The sequence below is a fragment of the Mixophyes fleayi genome, chromosome 12 (assembly GCF_038048845.1).
Source record: "Mixophyes fleayi isolate aMixFle1 chromosome 12, aMixFle1.hap1, whole genome shotgun sequence".
Classification (NCBI taxonomy): Eukaryota; Metazoa; Chordata; class Amphibia; order Anura; family Limnodynastidae; genus Mixophyes; species Mixophyes fleayi.
In genome coordinates this window covers 7,679,555-7,695,100 of record NC_134413.1, presented here as the reverse complement: position 1 = coordinate 7,695,100, position 15,546 = coordinate 7,679,555, and the positions used below count along the sequence as shown (strand labels likewise).

Genomic DNA, 15,546 nt, shown 5'->3' with positions numbered 1-15,546 from the left:
AGGAGGGGGGGCAGCTGGTGTCAGAGAGGGAGGGGTGGAGGAGGGGGGGGGCAGCTGGTGTCAGGGAGGGAGGGGTGGAGGAGGGGGAGCAGCTGGTGTCAGGGAGGGAGGGGTGGAGGAGGGGGAGCAGCTGGTGTCAGGGAGGGAGGGGTGGAGGAGGGGGGCAGCTGGTGTCAGGGAGGGAGGGGTGGAGGAGGGAGGGAGGGGGGCAGCTGGTGTCAGGGAGGGAGGGAGGGGTGGAGGAGGGGGGCAGCTGGTGTCAGGGAGGGAGGGGTGGTGGAGGAGGGGGGCAGCTGGTGTCAGGGAGGGAGGGGTGGTGGAGGAGGGGGGCAGCTGGTGTCAGGGAGGGAGGGGTGGAGGAGGGGGGCAGCTGGTGTCAGGGAGGGAGGGGTGGAGGAGGGGGGCAGCTGGTGTCAGGGAGGGAGGGGTGGAGGAGGGGGGCAGCTGGTGTCAGGGAGGGAGGGGTGGAGGAGGGGGGCAGCTGGTGTCAGGGAGGGAGGGGTGGAGGAGGGGGGCAGCTGGTGTCAGGGAGGGAGGGGTGGAGGAGGGGGGCAGCTGGTGTCAGGGAGGGGTGGAGGAGGGAGGGCAGCTGGTGTCAGGGAGGGGTGGAGGAGGGGGGGCAGCTGGTGTCAGGGAGGGGTGGAGGAGGGGGGGCAGCTGGTGTCAGGGAGGGGTGGAGGAGGGGGGGCAGTTGGTGTCAGGGAGGGGTGGAGGAGGGGGGGTAGTTGGTGTCAGGGAGGGGTGGAGGAGGGGGGGCAGTTGGTGTCAGGGAGGGGGGGGGGCAGTTGGTGTCAGGGAGGGGGGGGGGGGGGGGGGCAGCTGGTGCCAGTGAGGGGGAGGGCAGCTGGTGCCAGTGAGGGGGAGGGCAGCTGGTGCCAGTGAGGGGGAGGGCAGCTGGTGCCAGGGAGGGGTGGAGGAGGGGGGGCAGCTGGTGCCAGGGAGGGGTGGAGGAGGGGGGGCAGCTGGTGCCAGGGAGGGGTGGAGGAGGGGGGGCAGCTGGTGTCAGGGAGGGGTGGAGGAGGGGGGGGCAGCTGGTGTCAGGGAGGGGGAGGGCAGCTGGTGCCAGGGAGGGGTGGAGGAGGGGGGGCAGCTGGTGCCAGGGAGGGGTGGAGGAGGGGGGGTAGTTGGTGTCAGGGAGGGGTGGAGGAGGGGGGGCAGTTGGTGTCAGGGAGGGGGGGGGCAGTTGGTGTCAGGGAGGGGGGGGGGGGCAGCTGGTGCCAGTGAGGGGGAGGGCAGCTGGTGCCAGTGAGGGGGAGGGCAGCTGGTGCCAGTGAGGGGGAGGGCAGCTGGTGCCAGGGAGGGGTGGAGGAGGGGGGGCAGCTGGTGCCAGGGAGGGGTGGAGGAGGGGGGGCAGCTGGTGTCAGGGAGGGGTGGAGGAGGGGGGGGGCAGCTGGTGTCAGGGAGGGGGAGGGCAGCTGGTGCCAGGGAAGGGTGGATGAGGCGGGCAGCTGGTGTCAGACAAGTTTCCAGCCCTCAGGCTGTGTTTGCTGTGCAGGGAGTCTCCCGGGAGTGGGAGGGAGGAGGAGTAGAGCCGCTCCCCAGGTCACAGCAGTCCCCTCCTCACACCGCCACCTCCCCGGGCACAGTCTCACACTCACCATGTCCGCTCCCCGGCCGGCTCTATAATACTCTATAAGCTTGGTCTGACTTCTAAACCACCACCCGGTATGCGAATACCACACGTCACGTGAGTTTGGTGCGGGCCAATCACAGAGCAGAACCCGAGGCAGTGGGCGGAGGCACGACAACCGCGACAGATGGAGACCAGTGACCATGTATCAGTCGGGCGCTCATGTCTCTCCGCTATAATCCAATATAAATCTATGGACATTATACTGCATAAACGTCCCTCAGTCATCAGTAACCTGCCCACCCCATACTCTGTCACGTGGTGTAATAAGTAATATTTCCCACCCCATCTATATGTATTTATTCTGTCGGTTTACATCACATGCCGGCTGTGGGACGTAATTCTTAATTTCATCACCCTATTTTTATGGCGAATTCCTTTTCCCAAATCAAAGATGGCCGCCAGGCACTCCCGTGACAGGAGGTCAAGTGACCTCATGTCTTCACGCTGCTGACCAATCACTGAGGCGGCACAGATGACAGCCGGTGACTATGGCGCCCCAGCTGGACCAAAACTAGTAGGACAGACTGCTTCGCGTGTTGTGCTGTGGGCAGAGGAGGTCTGGCTGATGCTGCTATGCCAGCGATATTCCTGGCGACGTTATACGAATATTCGCCTCTCTTCTACATCGCTGTGGTGTTCGTCTGCTTTATAGTCACATGTGGGCTAGTGCTGGGATGGTGAGTGTCCATATATCTGCTGTCCCCTCATTAGGACATGATGGCTGAGCCAGGATGCAGACAGTAGGCCAGTGCCAGTGTCAGGCAACCTGTGGCTTTCCAATTGTGGAACTACAACTCTCAGCATTCCCTGCCTCTGATGTTATTCGGTGAATGCTGCCATATGTCTGTGGAAGTCTATCCCACATCCCTTGTTAATGACTTCACTATATAAACTGATGTTAGCAACAGGGTTCTGTAGAGTATCCATGTCTGATGTATTCAACCAATTGTAGCGGAGCATTTACATAATTGTACGAGTTACTCCCAGCATATACAATGCATAGCAGCTCTCGGACAGCATCTACAAATAAAAACTAATTTAAATCTTTATAAAATACACATATAGCTGTCTCACAGTTGAAATGTTGAAACCATTTAAAAAAGAAATGTTATGTGTTACTCTACATTTACTCTTTTGCACTGTGGGTCAATATTAATGTTCATTCAGACAGTCATCCACAAACTAGTGACATCACTGGAACATGAGATACTGGTCCCTAGTAAGTTGATGGGCTGTGATCTCATGAATCAGCCTATACAATGGCTACCCCCGCTGCGTGTAGGCAATTGGTTCACTTTAATGGAGCATTTGACCCATTCTTTTATGCTATAAGTTTGGCCGCTGTCTGTCTTTAATTGCACCTCTAGTTGTTATGCTACCAGAACTAAAGCACACAGTACAATACAGTGTTTAGCTGTATATCTTCTACCTGTTGTAGGTTCGGTCTGGAAGTTCCTGTTATACTAAGAAACTCAGATGAAACAAATTCCAATAACTTCATTTCCAAGAAACAGATGAAACAAGTGAAGAATCCTTTTGGCTTGGAAATCGTTAATCCGGATCTCGCCACAATTGAAAGTGAGTTCAACACTACAAATGGACATGGGGATGGGGGGGGGGGGGTATTTTATAACAGTGTCTCACCCGTAGCAACCAATCCAACAGTAATCGCTGAATAGTTACCAGTTACTGCGAGTTTACTTTGTGATCAATGTTGGCCTCATAAAGTCATAGTTCATGAGGAAGGAATAATTATCTAATATGTACAATTTCAAGCTTGATGTGTGTGTGTGTGTGTATCTCTGGGAGATTTGTGTTATTGTCGAATATAACATATTTATACTTTTTATTTAAAGTTTTCGCTATGATTGTAAGAAGATGCTCTCTGTATTTGTGCATTTAGGGCCTTATTTAAAAAGGGTACAGAACTGCATCTGGATAAACCATGTCATGATGCAAGGAATGCAAATGCAGTTATTCCTTCTTCTTATTTATTGTTTTTGCATGCAATGATAACACTGGCTGGTGTCCCCCCCCCCCCCCCCCCCCTGCAGAGCAACATGGTTTTTGCCTAGGGTAAAAAGTGCACACTTTAGTTATATTTAATCCTAACCCTAAATTAAGCCCTCCACGTTATGCATGCCAGAAGCCATGTTGGTCACTCTGTTAATGTCAATTAAAATACAGTCTTTACAGCGCGACTGTGGCAAATTATCTTTAGAAATCATAAGTCCATCCCCTGACGTAGACAGCAAATAGCTCTACCCATGTTGGATTGACATGTGTAATTATATATACTATATATTACATTCATAAACGGGGTTGTACAGGTTTGGAAATCGGGAGCTAGATTGCACCACAGCTAACAACACTCCAGGGGATATATTTACTAAACTGCGTGTTTGAAAAAGTGGAGATGTTCCCTATAGCAACTAATCAGATTCTAGCTGTCATTTTGTAGAATGCACTAAATAAATGAAAGCTAGAATCTGATTGGTTGCTATAGGCAACATCTCCACTTTTCCAAACCCGCAGTTTAGTAAATCTAGCCCCAGGATTCAATCCCTCCAGTCCCTTACAGTAGGACTTTACAGAGATCTGGTGAAGTAGACAGGACTGATTTTAATACTCTGCAATGTCATCCGGGTTCAGGTAACGCGCCCCACTTTTTGCTATAACGGTGTGGCAGGTTCTATGAAGGGTGGGAGTTGTCTAAAAGTGGACAACCCCCATTAAGATAAAAATCGCTCATTTACAGTTAGGCCAGCGGTTCCCAAACTGTGAGCCGCGGCTGCCTGGGGTGCCCCAGCGATCTCACGGGGGCGCTGCGCCCAAGGCCGGTAGCAGGATTGGTAATTATTTTGGCTTAGGAGAGCCATGAAAAAAATTATAGAGACCCTAACTCGGAAAGTTTGTGATCCACTGAGTTAAGCACTCTAATTGCTTGGCGGTCCATTCAATCTTTTGATGGGCACTTTAGGATTTAATTTACTGGGTGAAAATGTGCTGTAACAAAACAAATAAAAAAAACTACTACTGACAAACTGATATTTTCTTCCATTGCTTATCTCACGTTTGAGTAGCCCAACCAAAGCTAGTAGTTCAGTATGAGTTACATCACATTTGGATCTTTGCACCTATGTTAATAAAGAGCTGTATACTAGTGACCCAAGCAGCACTGTTGTTATTTCTAAGTATAACAGTAATCTGTGCAGGTTTTTTATATTACAAAAGTAAAGCTGGGTACACAATACAGTAATTGCATTCAACTATCGCGCAGATCAGACGATTCAGGACCGTTTGGTTAGATATCGCATTAGTGTGTGCGCTCCAACGATCATGTTTTATCGTTCCAAATCACATCGTATCGTTTGATATGGTTTTATAAATATCCCCAAAAAATCTCGATCAGCGATGGAACGATGTCGGGCAAACGTGGCAGTGTGTACGCACTCAGGACCAGCAGCGTAGGCAGATATCTGTACAGTGTACAGAGTCACGATCTGTTGACAGATGAAGATCACAGATCTGACGGTAATTGGTGTAGGTGTGTACACATGAATCTGCATGACCATCGGGACTTTCAGTCGTTGGTGAAATCGTTACAGAAATCGCATCTGCAGTGTGTATCCAGTTTAAAAGTTCTTGGGCAAAAAATCTATACATGATTATTATTATTTTTTGAAACAATGATCAACAGTTTATTTAGTGTCATTTACGTTGTGGTGTTATTAACGCTTTGTTGTCTGATATCCGCAGCTGGAGTGACTTTGAGGCCTCATTGCCTGGAGGAATGTATCCTGTCCTGTTACTGGGGGTGCCGTGTGCAGGACGTACAGGGTGCTCTGCAGAAACATGCTTACTGTTACCTGATAAAGACCCCCGGAGGGCTGGAAGATGCTCTGTACAGCGAATACCTGTATAAAGACCAGCACGTGTATCCTTCCCGTGTTATCAGTGATCAGGCCGCACGTTATGGTAGTTTCCTACTTACTGGGAAATTTCACTCATCTGTAGGTTAAACGTACGGAAAATCTTGTGGTTAATTCCTCACGTTTTTCCCACTTTCCAAAATACTGAATATTAATGTACAGAGCTCAGATTGTGTACTCAATAGTGATTTTAATAACTCCTAATTTATAGGAGTTATTAAAATTTCACAAGTTCGTAGGGTAAACTAGGACAAAGCATACAAAGGCTTAACTGTCCTTGTTCTCTTTAAATATATCGGGGTTCTCCTTTAAAGATTCATAGGGGGTATTCAATTGTTAGCGAGATTTATTTTTTCCCCGCCGTGTTAAAACAAAAAAAATCTCCCGTGGGTTTTTACCGGCAATAGCGACCATTTTAAATTAGCGCAGCGGGAAAACTCGTGCAATTCAGTTGAAAAAGAGGGAACGCTGCGCGTTAATATCTCGCAAACACAAGTTTTAGGGGAGTTTTAATAGTCATGTATAACACAAAAAAGAGGTTTTGCATACATTTCCATACATTAGATTGCTTAACACATTGATAATATCTATATTACAGTACTTTCTTTTTGCATATTTTTTTTATTGAACTATTTTTTACCATACAATCATCTATACCATGTCAAAAAACATTACTACATTCATATTTGTACCAAAAACATACATAAATCTAATTAATTAGTGATTTTATTTTTTATTTCAATATTTTTTTCACAAGAAAATCAACTTACACAAGTTAGGCATTAGTGATAAACATAAGTTTCACTTTATTTCAACATTATTACATGATTTCAAATACTTTTCAGAGTTTTTTTATTTTTAACACACCCCAAAGAGGTGCGAGATACAACGGCATATTGGCCTGCTTTACCCGCCTCGTTAAAAAGCCATTGAATAGCTTTTAACGCGGCTGTCTCTCGCACACCCGATACTTTCAATAGACCTTCTACTGGAGCGCGAGAGGACCGTTTGATAAAAAAACAAAACGTAGCGTTAAAAATGGAATTGAATTGCGAGTAAAGTTAACGCGCTCCAAAATGAAGAAAAACCGCGTTAAAATGACTTAAAACGCTAAAAAAACAACTAGCTGACAATCGAATACCCCCCATAGTGTAAAATGGACAAATGTAAATAATATCTGTATAAACCGTGAGTTCTAATATCATCACTTATATTCGGTGATACACAAGGAAAGCTTCTGTATAAGTTATAAATCACCCCCTGTAATCCATGTAAGTAATATGTCACCTCGGATTTCTATGACCTGTATAAAGCTCTCGGCCTGCAGCCTCCTGTTTCTATGCTGTATAATTAATGGCGTACAGACTTTTCATACAAGTACAATATAGTGAAGAGGGCACCGCTGGTTAAAGCGTAAGCTCTGGAAACTAGAGACAGAAGGTGTGAAGGACGGAGCAGTATTGTGGATGGTTTATCTGGTTATAATAGTACTAATGATGTAATACTGAATGTCACGGGGAGCTGGGGATGAATGAGCATCGCAGCCGCATCCATAAAGGATTGAAATGGGATGAATGCCAATTAACGAGTAGTTGCCATGGTCAAGGTGTGAGATGATAAGAGAGTGACTCAAGATCTTGGAGGCATCCAGTGCCATGTGTGTGGAACGCCGGCTGGGAGGATGGAACGTCGGGTGAGAACGCCGGCCATTGGGGTGGAATGCCGGCTGGGAGGACGGAACACTGGGTGAGAACTCCGGCCGTGCGGGTGTAACGCCAGCTAGGAGGATGGAAGGCCGGGTGAGAGGGTGAGAACGCCGGCCGTGCAGGTGGAACGCCAGTTGGGAGGATGGAAGGCCGGGTGAGAGGGTGAGAACGCCGGCCGTGCAGGTGGAACGCCAGTTGGGAGGATGGAAGGCCGGGTGAGAGGGTGAGAACCCCCGGCCGTGCAGGTGGGAGGATGGAATGCCGGGTGAGAACCCCCGGCCGTGCGGGTGGGAGGACTGAATGCTGGGTGAGAGGGTGAGTACGCCGTACGGATGGAAAGGGCGGGTGGAACGCTGGCTGGGAGGATGGAAGGCCGGGTGAGAACCCCGGCCGTGCGGGTGGGAGGACTGAATGCTGGGTGAAAGGGTGAGTACGCCGTACGGATGGAAAGGGCGGGTGGAACGCCGGCTGGGAGGATGGAAGGCCGGGTGAGAACCCCGGCCGTGCGGGTGGGAGGACTGAATGCTGGGTGAGAGGGTGAGTACGCCGTACGGATGGAAAGGGCGGGTGGAACGCTGGCTGGGAGGATGGAAGGCCGGGTGAGAACCCCGGCCGTGCGGGTGGGAGGACTGAATGCTGGGTGAGAGGGTGAGTACGCCGTACGGATGGAAAGGGCGGGTGGAACGCTGGCTGGGAGGATGGAAGGCCGGGTGAGAACCCCGGCCGTGCGGGTGGGAGGACTGAATGCTGGGTGAGAGGGTGAGTACGCCGTACGGATGGAAAGGGCGGGTGGAACGCTGGCTGGGAGGATGGAAGGCCGGGTGAGAACCCCGGCCGTGTGGGTGGGAGGACTGAATGCTGGGTGAGAGGGTGAGTACGCCGTACGGATGGAAAGGGCGGGTGGAACGCCGGCTGGGAGGATGGAAGGCCGGGTGAGAACCCGGGCCGTGCGGGTGGAACACCGGCTGGGAGGATTGAACTGTGGATGGAGCGCTGGGTGAGAGGGTGAGAACGCCATACGGATGGAACGGCGGATGGAACTCCGGTTGGGAGAATGAAAAGCCAGACAAGAGGATGGAACGCCAGCCGCACGGGTGGAACGACGGCCGTGTGGATGGAACGGACGCCGCTGATGGAGAGTTCGAGGATATAACAGCGTAAGATAAGGAATTAGAGACCATTCTGTTTTGGATAAGATCAGTTTTGGGTAGTGATGGACAGCCCACCTAAAGTGGGGGATATGTATTTATATATGAGAGAAAATGTTAAGAGCTTGAAATGGGGAGTAGAAAGATAAATTGGATGGATCGCTGACATTACTAAGGGCTCGGTTTCATCTATCTGCCTTCCTTCCTGTTCTTTTCACATGTTAATAAATGCATGAAAAACACATTAAAAATAGGTCAAATAAGAGTCATTAGTGCCGTTCCCACCATTGTATTCAACATTTTAACGCTGGGTTTAAACTTTTAGACAGCGGCACAACCTTCATCATCATCATCATCACCATGTATTTATATAGCGCCACTGATTCCGCAGCGCTGTACAGAGAACTCGCTCACATCTGTCCCTGCCCCATTGGGGCTTACAGTCTAAATTCCCTAACACACACACACACACACACTTTCTTATGCATTAATAACGCAATAGATTGTATTGTTAAGCCACAAAGCAATATCTGCGCGTGAGACGACTCTACAATGACGTTGGTGGCATCACACTGACATACTACTTATTACAAAAACTGTGCTTTGTAGGCCTGTATTAAATGCCAAAACTAGATTTCCAGTAATTCTTCATTCTACAATTTTATAACTTGACCACTAGATGGCGATGTTCTTTGTGTTTGGATGATACAGTACTTTATCTGTACAGAGTCACTAATAGTTAGACCATATACCTGCCTACCTCTCTTTTCTTATATGCTGCATTGAATTTTTTACAGACATTGAAGGCTTCTTACATACATAATATTTCTAATGTGGACCTGTTATCCCAACACAAAACTACATTGTGGTATTTGAAATGTGGACCCATAGCTGCCAATCAGACATTATCTTTTATTGTCTCACTTGCCCTAGACCGATCTAAGCTAGTTGCTGATAGGTTGCTGTAGGTTACCGCATCATTGTAGGTGTCATTGTAGCTGATAGTTTATTTACACACAATTGATTCAGAAACTGTAACATTATGCATGTAAAGGCTTGTTACCATTTGTCGTTAGCATTTCAAGTGTTTTGACTACATAAAAACAAGACTAAAAGTAAACACATGAAAGCCGGTGGGATTGCTAAATGTTGCAGACTGCATTGTGTTGTGCAAATCTGTGCGTCGGTTCTCCCTCTGGAGACGGTTAATTGTTCCTACTGTTCCTCCTCCACCTCCTCCCAATAGCTTCATATTACCTCTATAGCCCTGCCCAATGACTGGTCGCTTGATTAGAGAATATAGCACGTTTGTGACTCTGCAATGACTGTATACTTCCAAGGAATTGCAGGTTACAAAGCAAATGGGAAAATTGGACAACTACTCGTTAACACCCTTCAGAGCCTTTTTTAAAATGGTGATGTATATAAAGGCAGAATGATTTATATATATATATATATATATATTATACACTCGCCAATAGTCCCACCCATAACATTTTATGCATGGCATGCCAATTTATATTTACAAAACTGCTGACTCCTAACTTTCAGACCTGACTATTGACGTTTATATATGCTTGTCCAAAAATAATCTTATTGCATGCAATGTTATTTAGGTGGATACTAGGGGATTTGTTTAATTTTCCGGGATAGAAATGAGCATATGATGTAGAGAATAGACATAAACAATACGTGTGCTACTTTTTTGCAACTTTTGTTCTATAGAGAAACCTTGTAGTGTTTTAGGGTGGACAAATCTATTCTCACCACAAAAAAAAAAACATTGGGTGCAAATAAGGCCGCCCGAAATTCACTAAGGAGCAACACACTAACCACTGTGTCTTTGTATCAGCAATATGGTTCAGAGACCAAGTCCCCCCCCTCCCCAATCACCATCTCCACCGCTTGTATCATGAACACGGCATTTTCCTAAACACTCATTCAGTATCCAGAAACAAAGCAAAGAAGAAATATTAATTCAGCTGCCAGAGGGTAACAAGATAGAAGACTTTGGCCCCGTGCCCCGGACTTGTTATCCACTTATAGCATTGCTGACACTGTCTGATGTGGATGACCGGGAGATGTATCCTATTGTAAGTCTGCACTACATAAATGTGTACACACACACACACACACACAGACACAGGATTGATTGATGCATGTTTCCCTTGTCCCCTAACCAAGTTATTCTCATTTTATCTGGATGGAAACCAGTCTGTGGTTTGATTCAACCTGATCACATTTCATCACGGCTGTATAAAGGGAAGCCCCTGACTGGGAGATAATTATTATCATGTTTTATGGAAAGTCCCTGTCTTTCCTAGTCTTACTCACACACTTGTTTTCACACTGCACCTGTTGTCTGCAGTCGGCGGAGGCAGCCATGTTGTAGACTGAGCCTAAGTGGGAGTCTGGGGGGCATTTGGGAGGAGTATTGTGATGGCGCGGAGGTAATTTTGGCCATTATTCATTAAGGTTCTGGATAATGTGCTGCTCTTTTGAAGGTTAAAGTGACTCGCATGTGTCCCTTGAAATGTATCAGGATGTCCATCACTGTCTGGTTTCTGCTTTGATTACTCCACAGAAACAGCAGTTAATAAAAGTATCCAGGGACTCACTGCTAAATCCATTCCAGGTTGACTCACCCGATTGTTCAGAATGATTCCCACCAACATTCCCATTCACAATGACCGCACTGTCGCCTTTCTTTTCCATTAGATTTTCTCATTCTCTTGTCTCTCATTGTTTGTCTAATTGTTTATCATCATCAGCAGCAGCTATTTATATAGAGCTACTAATTCCGCAACGCTGTACAGAGAACTCGCTTACATCAGTCCCTGCCCCATAGGAGCTTACAATCTAAATTCCCTAACATATACACACACAGACAGAAAGAGACTGAGGTCAATCTGATAACAGCCAATTAACCTACCAGTATGTTTTTGGAATGTGGGAGGAAACCGGAGCACCCGGAAGAAACCCACACAAACACGGGGAGAACATACAAACTCCACACAGATAAGGCCATGGTCGGGAATCAAACTCATGACCCCAGTGCTGTAGTAATTACTGTGTACAGCACTGTAGGAGATAATAATTATAACATATGGGATAATGCACCCACTACTGTGAAATAATACTAGGATGTTAGAAGTCCTAGAGGAACTCCACGACTGTAATACAGCATGAGGCTGGAGGAGATCACAGAAGTCTGAAATTAATTAATAATATATTATCCTTATATTTAATCATAGGGGGTCCATCACTCCTATCATATATGTGTACCTGCTTTATGACAAAGCAATTAAAACATTGATTGCATTTAGGTACCATTGTGTTAATATAGGTTTTATTATACTTTTGGTTGTATTTTAATTGCTGTATTTTTAATGAGAGATAGGAAAGTCGACAACCTGTCATTTATGAGGTGAGGGGTTGCTGAATGGCTGCGGGGTTAGGATTGGACCAGGGTTTGGGCTGTAGGTGCAGTGTAGTGTCTGACAGAGGCGAATTTGAAGGAGGAAGAGAAGACTGAAGGAGAGAAGCTGTAAGTATTGTTCAAAGTAAATGTATGAACAAATGAAAAGCCTTTTAGCTTTGTCACTCACTGATATGGATGAGGAATGTCCTAATATGGCCATCATACTGAGGAGTATTATTAACTTGAAATTAATAAGACCTTGCTATTCCCAAAGTCCCTCCTATCTTCCCTTACCCAACTCCCTATTCCCATCAAATGTACCCCCAAAAAGTTATACACCAACCTTGAAATGTATGTGATACATCCAAGAGAATCTGGGATAAAGCTGCCACATATCCTGGTTTTTGTTATTGGAAATCCGAAAATCAGAATGGTTATTTTATCTGAATTCACCTAGATTAACAAATAAATAATGTTTTACCATGCAAGATGGTTTTGTGGGCTGCACACAGAAGCCCCAATTAGGGGAACCCTGTTCCTTGTGTTTTTCAGGAAAGGCCGACTGAGTCACCTCACCTCTAAGTTAGTGAACTCGTGTCCTGAAATCCGAGCTGCATGAAACAAACGTGGAATTTAGCATTCTGCTGACATAGACCTTTCCCTAATCGGCAGCAGGAAGCTCGGCACATTTATTAAATATCTGGTGGAGGTGAATTCCAGCTTCCCTTGTTTTGCTGACCGGTATATTCCATGTTTTTCCAGTTACAGAGCGTCATTGTCAAACTTGATACCTCTGCCAGTAAGTAGAGGCTTTTAGTTCAGCCAAAAATCTCCCTGCTTCAGTGACAGCAGACTTCCTGTAATGTTGATACAATTATGAGTAAGAGGCATCTCTACACCAGTCAACAGAGTGTCTGCGGTCACACGCGCTGCGATAACACACACAGCAGGGTGTGTAGCCGCAAAACAAGTGCGTTGTCTTTAGTCATCTATACAGCAGCAGCTTGCAGGCAACAAGATCAACGATCCCAATACCTACACAAAAAGGGGTTGGTTTGATGCTTTTTTAGGTCCTGTGCGAATTCTGCAATGTTGCTCGTCCGCTCACAAAACCTTACCAAACCTTATTAGAATTTCCCACGTGATTTTTACACTGTGGAGTTTAAGCATAATGTGGATTCCCACGTTACTGTCCACGCCTCTTTCAGTCTGCATTTATTTCTATTTACGCCGGTCTCTTTTCGTGACAGGTGTCGATGCTGAGTGTGATTCATATTCCAGACAGAAGTTACAGGCTCCCCTGCAGGATCATCTATCAGTATCTCCTGACCGCACAAGGTCAATTTTATGACCTTAAGGTAAGGCTTCTCCTGGAAACTGGTGAAACGTTCACTTGCTTGTGAAATAACATTTAGGGTGAATGTTCCGCCCTCTGTGGATTCTCCTCGCTGCTGCCGACCAGGTTTTCCGACAGACGGGGGATTGTCCGCCAACGTCAGATCACCAATGGGAGCACGCAGGAGCTAGAGGGGGGATGGAAGATTTTGGGAGTCCTCATTGGCTTCTCTGGACAATATTTAAGTAACCTTTTGGGGCTGGGTTGTGCTATTTCCACAGTTGTGGAACTACCATGGGTGCAGGAATTGTGCCCAGCAATGGACTGTTCTGCCCCTGGATTTCCGGTTCTTAATACAATGTTTCATATTAACTGAACAAAAACAATATATTATTTCGGTGTGGAGGGAGATAGGACACAGAACGCAGGAGAACATTTTATTTGTTTTCCATATAATATTTAATTCTTTGTTACTGCACAGGACTTGCGCTCCATCAATCCAGATTTTCAAGGGATGGTCTAAATTCCCTTTGGGCAAAGGGGCATGGCCTTTGAGATTTGGGGTGGCCATGTCCAATCGTGGGTATCGCTTACCAGTGGTCGCAATTTTAATGCAGGAATTTTGGGAGCTATGCTATGACTTAAAAGCTAACTGCATAAAATCAAGAAGCGCATGAAAATGGGTGGGGTGGTAATTGAGCTCTGTACAATAAAGCTCATCTCTCAATAAGCAGAGCTACATGATGGCGGTCAGAAAGTGTTATATTATTAATACTACTATTATCATTATTATGATACATTTGCACAGTGTTGTACAACAAGGGACACAAATAGGATAGAAGCTGACTAGAAGATATCCCCATCTAATCCTGGACCAACCGGCTACATAAACTGTACAAATGTCCAGAAGGTTCTATGTGCCCCCCCCTTTCCTTATTGGCCCAAAACTTTATGTGTCTGAATGGCTTGCAGTCTCATTGATAATGTAAATAATCAGTAAAATTATGGTTTCAAACACAAACTTAAAGAAGCATGTTGTGCTTTGCAATTTCATCTTTTTGGACCGTCCCAGCAGCTGTTTAGTTAATAAGGCATTTATTCTTTCCACCAAGCAAACTTTCAGGTGGTATACGAAATCCTCTTTTATGTGGGCTGTTCCAAGGATCTGTAATTGGGCGTTGACCTTACAATAAGCTTGGTGTACAAATAGATGCACTTGCGGAAAATAAAGAAGCAATTTGAGTCCGCATTTTTTTACGGTTCATATTTGACCCTTAATGACGGCGACCTCTGACCAGTGTCATTGGCTGTTTGTAATGCAGTGGAGAGAGAGTACGCCATTCACTTTTCTGCCTCTCCTTCCTACAAGACCCAGCATGCTTTGCCAGTAGACAGCCAGACGATAGCTGTCAGGGGATGCTGGGACTTGTAGTTTCACAACACCTGCAGGGCCGCAGGTTGGCCAGGCCCGCTGTAGAGGAAAGTTATCCTAGAATTGTACGGTGCATGTTCTCCACATGTTTTATACACAAAAATGTACCTTTCTTGGGCTTAGTTGTCCTTATTTTATTTTATTTTTCTAGCAACTTTATATGTCCGCGAGTGATGACCCGGCAGAGTCACCGGAGGTCACGAGACAAGATGGCGACAGGGATAAAGAACTGCTTGAGAAGTTGGGACTGTCGGAGGAAGACCTACAGGAGGACAGCGGCAAGGACTGTGTGGTGTGTCAGAACGACACAGTGAATTGGGTACTGTTGCCATGCCGACACGTGTGTCTGTGCGACGGGTGCCTGACGCGGTTTCAGCATTGTCCGATATGCCGGCAGTTCGTCCAGGAATCCTTCCCGCTGCGCAGCCGAACTCCACCAACGGGGTGAAAAAACCTCTGCAGACAATAACTGGGATTTAAAAAAACCCAGAATGACTCAGTCGTAATATACAAGGAGTATATTGCTCAGTCATAGCCAGTAACTAAATTTTTATTGCACCCATAACTTGTTTTGCCTGAGGAATCAATCTCTTAACTCTTATAAAGAATAGAGGGTTATTTAATGACAAAGCAGAAACTTACAGGAAACAGACATTAGTATCATTGTCTAATTCGCACTACATCGATCATAACCAATCGCTGATTGGTTAGTGTGGGTAAATATGTAATTTAAAATAACATACTTGCTATTAAGATTTAAGAAAAAACTGTGTTTATGTTTTTAGAGAACGCCCTCCCATTTAACGCAATCCTTACAGCTGGCCACGGACATTACAATCTGATTGTTCAATCTGATCTTTCTTATATTGAATCGTTTAAGAATCAACAAGTGTGACAACTTATCCAATACAAATGAATGTAGAATTGATCAATAATCA

At 46.3% G+C, this 15,546-nt stretch overlaps 2 protein-coding genes across 2 annotated transcripts in view; one reads left to right on the top strand and one right to left on the bottom strand.

Annotated features, from left to right (window-relative positions):
- GMFB (glia maturation factor beta) overlaps window positions 1-1,874 on the bottom strand; it is a 17,132-nt gene extending 15,258 nt beyond the window's left edge. The window contains exon 1 of the mRNA XM_075193649.1: window positions 1,599-1,874. Within this exon, the coding sequence (XP_075049750.1) occupies window positions 1,599-1,775 (177 nt within the window). The 5' untranslated portion in view covers window positions 1,776-1,874. The remainder of the gene's footprint in view (window positions 1-1,598) is intronic.
- On the top strand, window positions 1,764-15,546 carry CGRRF1 (cell growth regulator with ring finger domain 1). Its single transcript, XM_075193648.1, has 6 exons — window positions 1,764-2,310; window positions 3,072-3,211; window positions 5,393-5,570; window positions 10,365-10,512; window positions 13,091-13,198; window positions 14,760-15,546. Exons 1-6 carry the CDS (start codon window positions 2,207-2,209, stop codon window positions 15,054-15,056), a joined length of 975 nt encoding a protein of 324 aa, XP_075049749.1. The 5' UTR covers window positions 1,764-2,206; the 3' UTR covers window positions 15,057-15,546.